Here is a 16,121-nt window from a genome sequence, read left to right as displayed (position 1 = left end):
ATTTCATTTTTAGTAGGTCCACATTTTCATTATTTTACTCTCCACCATACAATGGAGGGTATATTAAATTTGCAATTTCGTTGTAACACCTCTAAATATTCGGAGACGTTAGAAAGTATATAAATTCCTTATCAGAATAAAAATATAAGGCGATATAGCGAAGCCCATATTCTTCTGTCTCCTTGAAAAAAAAAAAACGTTCGATTCAGGTCCACTAATTGGTATAAAGATAGAGCCATAGTTACTTTTGAGGATCTTCATAGGATCACTTTCTGATTCGATTTATGCATGTCAGTCCGTCTGTCCGTCCATGTATTCTTGTGAATTTATTATCCGATTGAGATGAAATTTTCCAAACAATATTTGTTTGGCCCTGGAACGAACCCTATTGGAATTGGTGATAATCGGATCAGATTTACATATAGCTTCCACATACATCTTCAAAGGATTTCGGGTTAATTGTGCACCAAATGGCCAATATAGGTCCAAATTACCAGAATTTTGGCACATCTAACCGAATTCAGTCTAGAGGCAAGTACATCAAATTTGGTGAAAATTGGTTCAGATATAGCTATAGCTCCCATATATATGTTTCATCCGATTTGGTTTTTAAGTCGCTTACAGTCGCAGTATGCATTCGACAACTATGATATTTGGTACCAGATATCAGCTACAGCCCAGAAATACCTCTGCCAAATTTTATCAAGATCGGTTCAGATTTGGATATAGTTCCCATATATATCTTTAACCGATTTCGGGTTAATTGTGCACCAAATGGCCAATATCAGTCCAAATGGCCTGCATTGTTGCACATCAGAACGAATTCAGTCTAGAGGCAAGTACATAAAATTTGGTGAAAATCGGTTCAGATATAGCCATAGCTCCTATATATATGTTTCATTCGATTTGGTTTTTAAGTCCCTCACATTCGTAATATGCATTCGACAACAATGATATTCGGTACCAGATATCTTATAGAGCTCGGAAATACCATTGCCAAATGTTATCGAGATCGACTAAGATTTGGATATAGCTTTCATATATACCCTTAATCCGATTTCAGTTTTATTGTACAAATAATGGCTAATATCAGCTCAAAATGGAGTGAATTTCTGGAGTACGATTCTATTTTGTGGACCTCGGCTCCGATATATATTTTTAATATAATCCTACTCGAAGTGATATCATGCACTCTATAACAATGTTATTTGGTATAAAAGATAAAAATGTCTTCCTTAAATTTAGCGAAAATTGATTCAGAATTGTATTTTTATTAGCAAACTATAACTACTCTAAAGCCAAATGTTGATAGGTGGTATGATCTACTTGAAATAAATTCTTTTGTTACGGGAACTCTACTAAATATGCATAGTGGTGTAGGGTATCATATAGTCGGCCCCGTCCGACTTGTGACTTTTCCTTACTGGTTTTTATTTAAGTTTGTAAAGGTTCCTGCCTAATGGTGGAGGGTGTTAAAATTTCTTCCGGGTTAAATTAGCTTCTTTATTATTTGTTTAATTTATAAAAACACTGTGCAACACAGCGAATAAGTATCGGTAATTTCCATTCGGTTTCGCAACACGAGGCAATCTTCCCTTACTTTAGATCTTTTAAGAGCTATCGTAGAAATCAATGTTAGGTTAACAAGTTAATATAGAGAAATTATTCGATTTGCACTTTTTAGATTCAAATCCCCAAATGCTCATATTGTTCCGAATTTATGTTAGGCGATTTAGCATGCGGAAAAATAAAACAACATTCAATTTTCAACACTTCATACAACTATTTTTTATATATTCTAATGAAAAGAAAGCGAAAAACACACAAATATTTATATTATAATACATCCAAACTTATATCTAGAAATTAAAAAAAATAATAATTAATAATCATATTGAAAATGATTAATTATTTTTCTCCACAGAAAAATCTTTAATGATTTTTTAAATGCTGCATTTCAGAATTTTTGTTTGTTAACGAATGAAACTTATAAATAATACATATACACACACAAATATTATTAATAAATAATACGAAATAATTCATGATAAAGGCACAAACTAAGCAACGAAACAGAAACACGATTGAATCTGCTATTAATGGACAAAGTGTGTTAAAATTCGAACTCAAACCCATAAAACAGTATTCGAATCTTCGTTATTCGATAAAGCTGAAAATCTTTGAAATTTTGTGCTGGCATTGTGGTACGTTTTGGAGGGTGTATCCCAACGATGCGACATGTCCTGGGAGGAGTTTAAAGGCAAACCCACAACATTTGCTTTTAGCGTTGAATTTCCATTATCGGCTGCGGAGTGTTGTTGTTGTTGACTGTCACTGCCCGTCGTCTTTTGGGGCCGCAATTCATTGCCTTTGGCGTTTCGACATTTTTGTGGAGGCTTAGTGGAAATCATGGTCGAGCTATGTGGCACTCCAATTTCCGGAAATGAACTTATTGAGCTGAAACCGCTTTCATCTTCGGTGCTAGAACTAGCCATGATGTGAGGCTTGTGTTGGCCTAGCAAGTTCGAAGGTGAATGAAATGGCGTTGTGGGCTCTTCATCGGTTTCCACTTTCGAAGAAGCTGATGAAGCTGCCGATGAGGTGGAATGTACCGAACTGTCAGTGGAACTGCGCAATGACAGGCGGGAATCACGCATATTTGCGGAACGCAAGAATAACATATCCGGGGCAAGAGTGTTGGGTGTGGCGGCAATGGTGGGCGAGGTTGCTGATGAATCAGATGTGGTTGATGCTGCACAATTTGTGGCCAAGGTAAGGCTGGTCGAATTGTGCATGGGTGCACCAGGCAATGTGGCCACTGAAGTGGTTGATATGGCTTTGGATATGCGATTCACGCCACCACAAGGAGCCAATGATTCACGTTGTATCTGCTGCTGATGGTGGTGTTGGTGCTGGTGCGGATGTAATATTTCCGTTTGATGTTGTGATGTATTCAAAAGATTTTGAATGGTGCGCAAAAGCCTAAAGGCCTCCTGGCTAAGTTTTTCGTCGGCATCATCACGACCACCATTGGCCTTGGAGTCATGGGCTTTTTTGGGGGAACGCCTCCTGCGAATTTTAAGTGACAATGGGTTAGGTCAAGAATTAAACCATAAAATCAATTTCGCAAACTTACCAAGTGAAATCCTTAAAGGCATTGTACGATTGCGATGGTGCCAGACTTGTCTCAAAATTGTGGTCATCTTTGCTGTGGCGACCTGTTGTCGCATTTAATGACTTGTTTTTCTTGCATTCGATTTGTTTCAAATCAATGAGATTCGTGCTGCTCCGTACACGCAAATATGATGTTATAGCCTCATCTTCTGGAGTTAACTTCAGCGATTTGTCATGGCTTCCACTGGTAGTATTAACTTGATATAGACTCTTGGAACGTGACATCTGTTCCATGTTATCCAATTGCTGCTGTTGTTCTTTTTGTTGGACTTGACGCTGTTTTTGATAACGTTCAAGGAAGCGCGCCACTTCTTCCATAACCGCACGATACATATCGCAACTGGTTTCAACCTGTAAGAAATCAGAGAAAGTGAGAAATTTGAGAATTATATTTATAAAAATACAATTTTTTTTTTAACTTTTCGACTTTGGCTAAAACTTATAGTGTTTTTTACGAAATCTCCAAGGAATATTTAACAACTTTCAATAATTTTGAAAGAATTTTGCTGCAAACTGACAGTCTATGTATATAAAAATATTTTTGAAAAGAACTGTCCACATTGATCCAAGTTTAAGTATTGTCCCTTTGATATTCGATATTTTGTTAATTTGTGTCACATTTTTCACCGAAATTATAGGTGTAATATTCTCTGACAAAAAAGTATTTGTGTGGACCCACATTTTTGTATAGCCCCCATACGATATACAGTGTTTTGATTATTTATGTAATATTTTTCGACGAAATTGTTTGAAATTTGGTATTTGGAGTTCCTAATGGTATCTGGAGTTTCCATAAAAGAATTACGGCCAAAACGTGCCTCATCTAAATAACGGTTTTAGATCCTAGGTCTCTTTAGACCAAATCCGATTCAGGATATTTGGAGTCGATCTATCGGTGTCCGTCCGTCTGTCTGTCTGTTTGGCTGGTGCGCACGATATGGTTCGAAGGAAGTATAAGATTTGGTTCAAACTTGGTACATCGTAATATTATTGTTAATCTTAGACCGTGTTAGAAGATGGGCAATATCGGTCCACTCCTTCTAGTAGCTCCACCACAAATGGTCGTATTTTCAAAAAAAAAAAAAAAAAATATTGCACTGAGATATAAAAGATAATCCAATTTTGCTCCAACTTTGCAAATCCTAATATTTGCATTAGTGCGTCAGGTGCGAAAATGGACAATGTCGGTCCACTCCATCAGGTTCCTCCCCTACAAAGGGTCAAAATTTTGAATAATTATAATCTCTTTAAAATGTGATATAAGTGTCCGATTGTCCGATCATATATTTTTATTAACCCTAGGTCTAGTGTAAAGATGGAATGTATCGGTCTACTCCTTTTGGTACCTCCCTTACAAAGTTTAATAACTATGAAGCTCGTAAAAAGAGAAATGAGCATCCGATTCTTTTGAAATTTCCTACATCCCAATACTTTAACTTAAGCAAGATCTGGTGTGAACTTGGGATATATCGGTCCACTCCTTCCGGTAACCCCCCCCCCCACAAAAGTTTTGAATAATTATAACGCTTATAAAATTTTTACTAAGACTCCGATTATCTTCAAATTTTGCACATTTCTATATTTCATTCCACCTGGAGTGAAAAACCGATTTAAAGGACCACTCCTTCTAGTACCTCCCCTACAAAGGGTCAACATTTGGGTCAAAGGATCAAAACGGGAAATGAGCATCCTATCACTTTTAAAATCGGCACACCCCCATGAAAGGGGGGGGGGGGGGGTGTGAAAATATATTTAAATAACCGAACATTAGGTGAGAGTATGCAGCTGTCAGCAATACCGACTGATTTCAATTAACTTTTTTATACCCTCAGCCATATGACTAGAGAGGGTATATATCCTTTGATACGGCCAAAACGTGCCTCATCGAAATAAAGATTTGAAACTCTAGTTTTCTGTGGACCAAATCTGTTTCAGGACATTTGGAGTCGATCTAGCGATGTCCGACCGTCCGTTCGCCTGTCTGGCTAGCTGGTGCGCACGATAACTCTCGAAGAGAGTATCCGATTTAATCCAAACTTGGTACATCGTAATAATATTGTCAAACTTAGATCGAGTACGGAGATGTGCAATATCGAACACTCCTTCTGGTACCTCCCCTACAAAATGTCTGCGTTTTCAGAGAATATAGTTTACTGCATAGAAAGAGGTAGGATAATCCGAATTGCTCCAACTTTGCAAATTCTAATATTTTGGAGCTAGTTCAGGTGCGAAAATGGATAATACCGGGAGTGTACCGGGAGTGTATCAATTACCTCACCCACAAAGGGTCAAAAATTTGAGTAACTATAACTCTTTTTGTATAAATATAACTCTTATAAAATGTGATGTATCACAATATTTTTATTAACCTATGGTCTGGTAAAAACATGGAATATATCTGTCCACTCCTTCTGGTAACTTCCCCACAAATGGTCAAAATTTTGAATATTCATTAAGATCATAAAACACGAAATTAATATCCGATTCTACTCAGACATGGCACATCTCAATGTTTCCATAAATAAAATATATGTTATAAAGATGGTAGAGTTCGGGCCATTCCTTCTGGTGCCTCCCCTACAAAGGGTCAAAGTTTTGAATAAACGAAACTATCATAAAATCCAAAATAAGCATCCGGTTCTTTACAAATTACCCACATCACAATATTTTCATTAAACCAAGGTTTGGTGTGAAATTCACACATACTCGTACAAAATTTTTTGCTAACACAAGATCTGTTTGAAGGTGATATGTATCTGCGAACCCCTTCTGGTACCTCATATGTAATTTATCGAAATTTATTTATTATTTACTTCAACATTTGCAAATACCAACATATTTATCTGTATTAGATGAAGTATGAAAATGGAATACTTCAGTTCGCTATATCTTTTACCTCACGCATATTTCCACATTTTCAAAAATTTGCACATATCTCATATAAAACATAGGAAGTATTCGATATAGTCCAAAGCTGGCCCGTTGTAATATTTTTATCAGTCTTAGGCCAGATACGAATTGGTCAATGTTGGCCATTGACTTCGGAACCTCCCCCATAAAGGGTCAACAGTTTGAATAATCATAACTCAAGGCTGATAGTATAAATCTGTCGGAAAAACTGACTGATAGTATTTTACTAATTTTTTTTAACATTATTTAAAAGAGCCCTCCACTAAAACGTACGAACTTTTTTTTTGGAATTTAATTTAAGAATTTAAAACATAAAACAATGCTCTAGCGCCAGCTGTCCGAAAAAAACTCCCACGGCTACAAGAAAACAGTTTTGACAATGTTTAATGTAATCAAATGCATACATTTAATATTCTAGCACAGCTAATTGTGATACAATTTAGAAAGCTAATGGCTAATAAAATTATTGTCTCGCCTCGGTCTTTAACGCAAATTACTACATTATGTGAAGGAAACTCAGCTTCATTGTAGTGTTGTTGGCGTAGTTGTTGCGAATGAAGAAACCCCCCATAACACATGCTTTCACTTTTGTTTCACTAAATTGCGACGAACTTTTCATTGTTGGATATGCAACTTGATTTTGTCCGTTGCTGGCGAATAAATGAATAATGAAATTAGATTAAAATGTCTGATGAGAAGACGAGAGTAGATCAAAATCCAAAATAGCTCTATAAGCCACTTTCCGCACCACAGGTAATGACAACAATATGTTTCATGCACTACAGTAAGCATAAAATAATGACAACAAGATATCTTCTGCGTTAGCAGTAAACTTAAAATAAGGAGTTATTGGCCCCTAATTTGCTTGGTAAAGTAACTTATTTTCACCTTTCCAAATAAGAAATAACCGACTGCACCGAAAATAAACTTAAGGTTGCTGGTTAAAAAAAAAACATAGAAATAGCTGACTGTTCATAGCGGGGCAGGGTGTTAAGAGTAAGTTAAATATAATGATATAATTTTAAGCAAGTTAAAAGATATCAGTCGGTTTTGCCCTCAGATATTGTCGGTTTATTTGAATATATTTTTACATCTCTTATGATAATCAAAATACTTATGGCGGAGATTTCGAAGGGGTTGGCCAATATTGTCTTTTTCGTATCAGATATAAATATTACAACATGTCAGATTTGGACTATACAGACTACTTTCTCTACTTTATATGATTGAAAATGTGTGATAGGTACCAGATATAGGGGACCGAAGTATTCCACTTCAACTGATGAAAATATTGGGATATGCAAAAATTAAAGAAAAACATTTATTTCCAATTTTATGCAAATAATTGTTAATGAAAATGTTAAACTTTTTTGGGTGAGATACCGGAAGGAATTGGCAGAAAAATTCCATATGCACATTAGATCTCTGGTTGAGAGAAATATTTAGAGAGAGACATAAGTATTGAAAATTGTGATGCTTTGTAGGGGAGGTACCAGAAGAGGTGGGCAGATATATATATATATATATATATATATATATATATATATATATATATATATATATATATATATATATATATATATATATATATATATGTGAAATTGTACGAGAACTGAATGTTTATTTCTCGTTTTATGAGCTTCACGGTTATTCTAAATTTTTACCAGTTTAGGGGGTTCGCACCACACATTTTTGATAGAAATATTGGGTATGCCGAGTTTTAGCTTCACGATTACTTAAAATTTTGACTCGTTGCGGGGCAGGTACACGAAGGACTAGACTACTTAAATTCATCCACTTTCATACCAGATCTTGTGTTGATAGAAATATTGAGATGTGGCAAGTTTTAATGGAATCGGATATTTATTTCGAGTTTTATGAGCTTCTTGGATATACAAAATTTTAACCCTTTGTAGGGGAGGTACCAGAAGGAGCGGGACCTATTCACTGGGTTAATAAAAATACTGCGATGTGTGACATTTGAAGGCAATCCGACACTTATATCACTTTTTTATAAGAGATGTAATTATTTAAAATATTGACCCTTTGTGGTGCAGGTACTTGATAGAGTGGACCGATATTGTCCATTTTCGCAACTGACCTAGCACTGATGCAAATATTAGAGTTTGCAAAGTTGAAGCAAATTCAGATCATCAATTCTCTTTCTGTGCAATAAAATATTTTCTTTGAAAATTTCGACCTTTTGTGGGGGAGGTACAAGAAGGAGTTAATCGATATTGCCCATCTCCTAACTCGATCTAAGTTTGATAATAATAATACGATGCTCCAAGATTGGGCCGAATCGAATATTCCCTTCGAGAGTTATCGTGCGCCAGTCAGTCAGCCAGACAGACGGACGGACGGACATCGCTGAATCGACTCCAAATGTCCTGAAACGGAATTTGTCCAAAGAGACCTAGGGTCTAAAACCGTTTGAACGTATCAAATGATATATACCCTATCTAGCCATATGGCTGAGGGTATAATATGCACATATCTCTTACATATAAAAGAAGTAGTAAAATAACTGACTGACTGGCCGAGAATCAACGTCCAGACGAAACGGTTGAAGTTTGAAATTTTGAATGAGGACCAGCCTTGATGCGTAGGCGTGCGATAAGACTGGGTTTTTTTAAAATCGTACTAAAAGGATACGAAAAGAACCTAAATGTAATAACAATTGATTACTTTGTATTGGACAATGACCCAGAATTCTGAAATTTGGAATGGTAGTCAGTGATGGAGTGTAGCATAGTTGTACCAAAGGATTTTTGGAAATTCGAACTTAAAGGTCACAAAAATGGTATTAACTTGACATTTGGTATTAGAATCAAGGTTGAAAAGTAAGTTTGATATATGAAGGTTGGTTTTGGAAATGTGTACTAAGTGTGCGAGCTATACTAAATGGTACTAAATTTGGAATAGTTTGGGTTAGGGTAAAAGGATGAAGTGAAATTTTGTATTGATGTCCCTGTTGGTGGTAGATTCCTGATAAAGAGGTGAATTTGGAAATTTTTACTAAAAGTTCACGAAAAGTGCTAAATAGTACTTTATTTGGTTCATTTTGGTATTGGGTGAACATATAGTGCTTGGAATCTGAAATTTGGTATTAGGGCCACTTTTCATGTGTAGCGTGTACATATAGACGTGATTTCGGAAATGTGTATTATAATTGTACGAAATGTACTGAATGGTGCCATATTTGGTATTAAGTTAAGGGGTAGAGATAAAATTCTAATATTTGAAATTAAGATTACTGGTATTTGAATTGATTTGGCGGAGTCTGGACATATGGATGTGGTTTGGAAGTACGTCCTATAATTATACGAAAACAACTAAATGTTACTAAATTTGGTATTGGGTGAAAGGAAAGGGCTGGAATTCTGATATTTGATGTTAAGGTCTCTGTTGGAATTGAATTGAGAAATGGAGGTGGTTTTGAAAATGTGTACTATAGTTGTAGTACTAAATATTACTAAATTTGGTATTAGGTCAAGGGATAGAGATGGAATTCTGACATTTGATATTGAGGTCTCTGTTGGTATCTGGAATTAAGATATAGAACGGTTTTGCAAATGTGTACTAAAATTATACTAAATTTTAATAAATTTGATATTGAGTAAAAGAATAGAGCTGGAATCTCGCAATTTGATATTGGGGTCTTTGTTGACACCTGCGTATAAGATATGGTGTTGGATTTGGAAAAATGTAGTATAATTATTTGAAAAGTACTAAATGGTACTAAATTTGGGTCACTGTTGCTGTCTCGGAAGGAGAGACGTAGATTGTTTTGGATATGCGTACTAAATATTATTAAATGTGGTATTGGGTGAAGGCATAGAGCTGAAATTCTGAAGTTTGAAATTGATGTCACTGTTGGTTTTTAAGGTTACATATGGAGATTTTGAAATAATTTTGGACAGAAACAAGTAAAAAAGCTGTAAGTTCGGCCGGGCCTTTACAAAGACGTGGACCTGAACAGACAATTTTCTGGCATGGGCTGAAGTATCCATTACGAACTTCAAATACGAAATTTGGAGTGATTCCGTTAAATAATGTCGCTAAAATCATCAAAATACCGAATATTGGGGGGTACCGTTATATGGGGGCTATACGAAGACGTGGACCTGCACAGATAATTTTCTGTCTTAGGCGGTAGTATCCACTACGATCTTCAAATGCCAAATTTCAAACAATTCCGTTAAATAATGTCGCTAAATTCATCAAAATACCGAATACCGTGGGGATACCGTTATATGGGGACTATGCGATATTGTGGACCTATATAGATAATTCTCTGCCGAGGTATAAAGTACCCACAAGGAACTACTTGTGTGGATTTTAAGACAATTTCATTGAAAAATGTGGCTAACATACCGAATATCGGGGGGTACAGTTATATGGGGGCTATACGATATCGTGGACCGATATAGACCATCTTCGAACTTGACATGCCTGCAAACAAAAGAGAGATCTGTGCAAAATTTTAGCTTCCTATCTTAATTCGTTTGGACTGTAGCGTGATTACAGCAGACGGACAGACGGACGGACAGGGCTAAATCGTCTTAGAATTTTACGCTGATCAAGAATATATATACTTTGTTGGGTCTAAAATTATTATTTCGATGAGTTACAAACGGAATGACGAACTTAATATACCCTCCATACTATTTTTGGTGAAGGGTATAATAATATATGAAACCTTGAAGTTTGACAATTTAGTACGATGTATGAAGTTTTGATTAAAAATTTTGGTCAAACCGTACAAATTGTGAAAAAGCTTAACACGAACTATTGGAACGAATCTAAAATTTGTAGGTGCAATTTTCGCTGAGGAAGGCAGCGTGTATTTGCTAGTATCTTATAAAGTGAAAAAAACTATTAGATATATAGGGTGAGATGAAGAAACTGCAACCATTTTCAGACTGCTGTAATTTGTAAGTCACACGTCCGACAGCTGTTAAAATTATTCCAGTTACAGCTCATTATATTGTTTACGAGCGTACAAATGCATTTTGGTGTGAATTTTCAAGAAAATTCAAGCGTGATAGTGTGATTTTTTTATATTTGGCTAGAGCTCTCCAGCACTTAAATGTGAATAAATCTTTTGTGTCTCGTTCGTTACCATGATACTGGTAGCATAGCCCGACGTCAAGGAAGTGGACGGAAGAAAACAGCAACATCAGCAGAAATGGTTTGAAAAGTAAAGAAGCGACTTGATCGAAACCCGCGTCGCAGTGGACTAAAAATTGATCGTGAGGTGAACATATCGCAATATTCCATCCGTGTTTACTTGCCAAAGAGGTCAGCTGAAAATGTGCACCTTCGGTTGGCCACCAGAACTCAAGAGCGGGTCATGGTGGCCACCAGAACTCAAGAGCGGTCATGGTGTCGGCCGCCATAACAGCCGACGGTCACTCTCCGCTCGTTTTAATCGACCGTGGCATCAGAATAAATGCCGAATATTATCTCGAAAATATTCTGGAGGGTGTAATAAAGCCTTGGGCACGCAAATATTTTGGCCGCAGACCTTGGATATTCCAACAGGACTCAGCACGCGCCACCCAATTATGGTTACAAAATGACGTTCCTCGCTTCATTTCCAGGGCACAATAGCCACCAAAATCTCCGTATACCAATCCATTGGGCTATTGTGTCTGGAGTATTTTGGAAAGCAAGTTTGGCACTAAAAAATACCAAAGTGTCGATCACCTCAAGCAAGCGCTTCGCCGGAAATGTGCCAAAATACCGCAGAGCAATATTCGGGCAGAGTGTGTCGGTTTCATTGACCGTTTGAAGGTCATAATTCGTGCCAATGGTGACCAATTCGAACAAATCTAAACTTATTCTAAAATTTAATGCTATTTCCGACATTTTTGCTTTCATTCAATTAAATTAAGAAAAGATGTAAAAATTATGGCGTTTGACTTTGTTGCATTTTTTTATCTCACCCTGTAGTTTATAACTTGCGCATCGTAATATTTATGTAAGACATAGGTTAGATGCGAAAATTGACAATATTGGGCCACTCCTTCGAAACTGCCCCAATAAAGGGTGAACATTTTGAATAATCATAATGCAAGTTAAAATCGTATTTTAATATACGGATATAGATTGAGAGTATACATGTGTCGGCAAAATCGACTTATACGTTTTAACTTGCTTTTAATTTGCTTAACAGTCCTTATACATATAATGGGTTTGTAGCTCAGCTGTTACGTTTGCCAAAAATTGATCAGAAATCATTCTTTGGTAATGGGTGTTTGTGCTTGGTATTTGATATGCCAAATATTTAATTAATAGACCTAATATTTCAAAATTTTTCATGGCGTGTTAATTTCTTTTTTTGGTGAGTAACAATGAAGTAGCGAGTTAAACACACTATAGTAGAGTATAATAAACCTTCAGTAAATAGATATGATTCATCTCAAAATAACTAGTCTAGATTCCTTTTTTCCCTCCCCTTCAATGTATGCCATTCATAATTGTTAGGAATTCGACAATAGCCGAGGGCATATTAATCTGGCTAAGTTTACCATAAAACTACAACTAAAGTTACAGTTGAATTGCCAAAAAACCATGTGTATACATCGGTCTTTAACTACCCGGCAAAGATAAAGACCAGCTCGTAAGCATAAATGCCTGCTTGGAGTAACTAATTCACTAAAGATTTGTTAAACCCCCACCACTAGCCTAGCTTTACCACCAGCCACGGGCTGGTTGTTTGTTACTGTGACAATGGCAATTATTTAAACATTACATTTATTTTGTAGACATTTGCAACTATTTCACATTGCCAAAAGATTTTTAATCTAAGTAGCGTTCGCATGCCGCTTGTATGGCGCTTGAGCCAAGGCAAGCCAAATCACAGCTAAAGCTGTAATGGGACTAATAGTGGCGGGGGTGATGGAGGCGGGCATCGGCAATTATCAATTGGCCAAATAACCCACCTTACCATACCGGCCATGGTTTTAGACACTTCCACTTCAAATCTCAGTGCTCAATGATTTTCCCATCTTTAAATGTTGGTTAAATAATCCACAACCACAATTGTTTGGATTACGACGACGATGATGATGATGACGACGACAATGCCGAATTGGTCGCCTGCCTGAATTGCCTGAGCTGTTGGAAAATGCCAAACTTTTTGGGTGGCGTAAGAAAGAGAAAAAACACTTTGACTCACTCTTGGCCAATTTGGGCATCCACAAATAAAACCAGAAACTACCACAACCGCCAATGGATGAAAATATGTCTAATGTGTTATGTGAAAATAAAAAAAATATGTCTTGATATTACATAATAACCAAATAACAATAAAGACCGTCGCCGTATTCGACGACGGTGGCCACAATTTATGATTCGGTGTCGAAAACGTCCAGTAGCATGAAACACTTTGGGGGCAATAAAAGCCTCTTTTAATCACTTTGCATCGAATTAGTATCAAGTACATGAAGGAGGAAGTCATGTCAATTGCGTAGATCAGAAGATGGACATTGTAGTACAGTAAATTGGCCAACATTTAATGGACCTTCTGCTGAAAATTGAGACATTAATTCTTTAAAAAGCATTAATTTCAAGTCTATGGAGAATAACTTTGACTTGGACTGTATAAGCAATTCAAATAAATATTTCATTTCTGAATTTTATTATCCAGTGTCGTTCCGGACCTAAGTCTACAAAATTTTAGCGCGGGCTTTATCGCTTCGTTTTATATGGTATCTTATTTGTTTTATATGAGATATATCATTCAGCTATTCCATTATCTCAGTTGCTCTAATATAGGTAACAATATTGGGATTGGGACTTGATAAAATCAGTCACTTTATTTGGCATTTTTAGATTTTATAATTTTGAATATTATAATTGACTCTTTGTGGTTGAGTTACCGGTAGGAGCGGACTGATAGGAGGTACTAGAAGAGTGGCCCGATAAGTAGTAGTTGGAAATATTGCGTTGTGTGGAGTCAAAATTTTACATTCAATGAATTTTCGAAAATGTTGACCCCTTGTAATTGTGTTATCAGATGGAGTGGACCAACATATCCCACATTTACATTAGCCTAGCAAGCGCCAGCTAATTCGTCAGGGAAAAGTCCACCGTAAAATTTAAGCTTCGTTCTAACAACAGGCCTTTTTAGTACCCAAAATTCAAATATTGTTAAGTTAAAAGAAAAAAAATAATCAAAACATCATACATCGCACCTATTCTCCTATTCAAGACTTTCCCTTTTCAAAAAGATTAATAGATACTATCCGAGGAGGATAGTAGTAAAACCATTACACAATGGACCCACATTCAAAACTATTTCAATATCTCCATATGTAGACCCTAGCAACCAATAGTGATTCAGATTTTCAGCTCTATCTCGTCACTCAATATCAAATTAGTAACATTTAGTATTCAAAGCAATCCTCATCTTTCAATCATCGACACCAACAGTGATCCAAAATTAGTACCATTTTGTACTTTTCGAATAATTATAGCACGTATTTGCAAAAACCTTGCCAGATCTCAACAACAGATACAAATATCAAATTTCAGGACTTCAGCTCTATACATTCACACAATCAAATTTCAGGACTTCGGCTCTATACATTGACACAATACCCAATTTAGTAACACTTCGTACTTTTCGAACACATTTTATTACATATTTCTAAATCCACCACCATCTATATCACCATTTCCAAACCGCCGCAAAATATCAAACACAAATACCAACAGAGACCTTAATTCAAATTTCGGGATTCCAGCTCTATTCCTTCATCCAATACCAAATTTGGTACTATTTAATACTTTTCATACAATTAAAGCACACGTTTCCAAAAACATTTCCATATCTCAGTTTCAGAGACCAACAGAGATCTCAATATCGAATTTGAGGATTCCAGCCCTATCATTTACGCAATAGCAAATTTAGTACTTTTCGTACAAACCACCGCCAAATGTCAAACACATATACCATCTGTAATCTAAAAATCAAATTTCAAAATTTGATCTCTTCACTCAATACAAAATATAGTAGTTTTCAGTCCTTTTCGTATATAATTATAGTTCACATTTCCCCACCTCCATATGTCCAGGCAAGACCCTAACACCAAATTTCAGATTTAAAACACTATCTTTTCACCCAATTCTACCAAATATTAGTACTTTTTAGTACTTTTGTGCACTTGTAGTACACATTTTCAAAACCACCTCTTCATCACAAACCTCACACGAACAGGGATTCCATTAAAACATTTCAAAATTCCAGCTTAATCCGTTCACCCTAAATCAAACTGTTCACATTTTCAAAACCATCTTCACATAAAATTTTACTTTCCAACATTGATTCTAATATCAAATATCAGGTTTTAGCTCTATCCGGTCACAAATGGTACCGTTATAGATATTTAGTATAATTTTACAGTTCGAATTTCCAAAAACTCTTTGGAACAGTTATCTCGCATTCCATCAATGACTCTCATTTCCAATTTCGGGATTTTAGCCTATTCCGTTTATCCGATACAAGTATTTAATTTTTAGCATTTTAGAGTTATATTATGAAAGTTATAGCTATTCAAGTTTGTGACCCTTTGTGGAAGAGGTATCAGAAGAATTTCGATGATTTTCTCTTTTGCATCATTCTATGATTTTCTCATTTGAATATTTGACAGATTCAAATATTAGGACTGAAAAATTAAAAAAAAAAAACAAGTTAAAAAGTATCTGTCGGTTTTGCCGACGGATGTATACCCTCAGCCAATGTACGATTATTTAAAAATATTTTGACTTCTGTTATGATTATCCAAATGTTTTACCCCTTATGGAGTAGGTTCCGAAGGAATGTGCCAATATTGGCCATTTCGTATCGGACCTAAATAAAAATGATATAAATATTGCGACGTGCCAGGTTTGGACTATATTGGTGACTTCCTACACTTTACATGACATATATGATACTTTTAAGAAAATGTTAACATGTGCGTGAGGTTCAAGATATGGTCGACCGAAGTATTCCATTTTTATGCTTCATCTAATACATATAAAAC

The 16,121-nt window shown here is 35.9% G+C and overlaps 1 protein-coding gene across 1 annotated transcript in view; it reads right to left on the bottom strand.

The window, feature by feature from the left end:
* Nucleotides 1-1,763: 1,763 nt before the first annotated feature.
* Nucleotides 1,764-16,121, bottom strand: part of LOC101900612 (probable serine/threonine-protein kinase cdc7) — a 194,173-nt gene continuing 179,815 nt past the window's right edge. Inside the window, exons 3-4 of the mRNA XM_059132267.1 lie at nt 3,137-3,525; nt 1,764-3,069 (exon numbers count right to left, since the gene is read on the bottom strand). Coding sequence (XP_058988250.1) covers nt 2,127-3,069; nt 3,137-3,525 — 1,332 coding nt within the window. The 3' untranslated portion in view covers nt 1,764-2,126. The remainder of the gene's footprint in view (nt 3,070-3,136; nt 3,526-16,121) is intronic.

The sequence above is a fragment of the Musca domestica genome, unplaced genomic scaffold, assembly GCF_030504385.1.
Source record: "Musca domestica strain aabys unplaced genomic scaffold, Musca_domestica.polishedcontigs.V.1.1 118, whole genome shotgun sequence".
Lineage (NCBI taxonomy): Eukaryota > Metazoa > Arthropoda > Insecta > Diptera > Muscidae > Musca > Musca domestica.
Note: the sequence above shows the minus strand (reverse complement) of the source record. Positions and strands in the feature narration are given on the sequence as shown.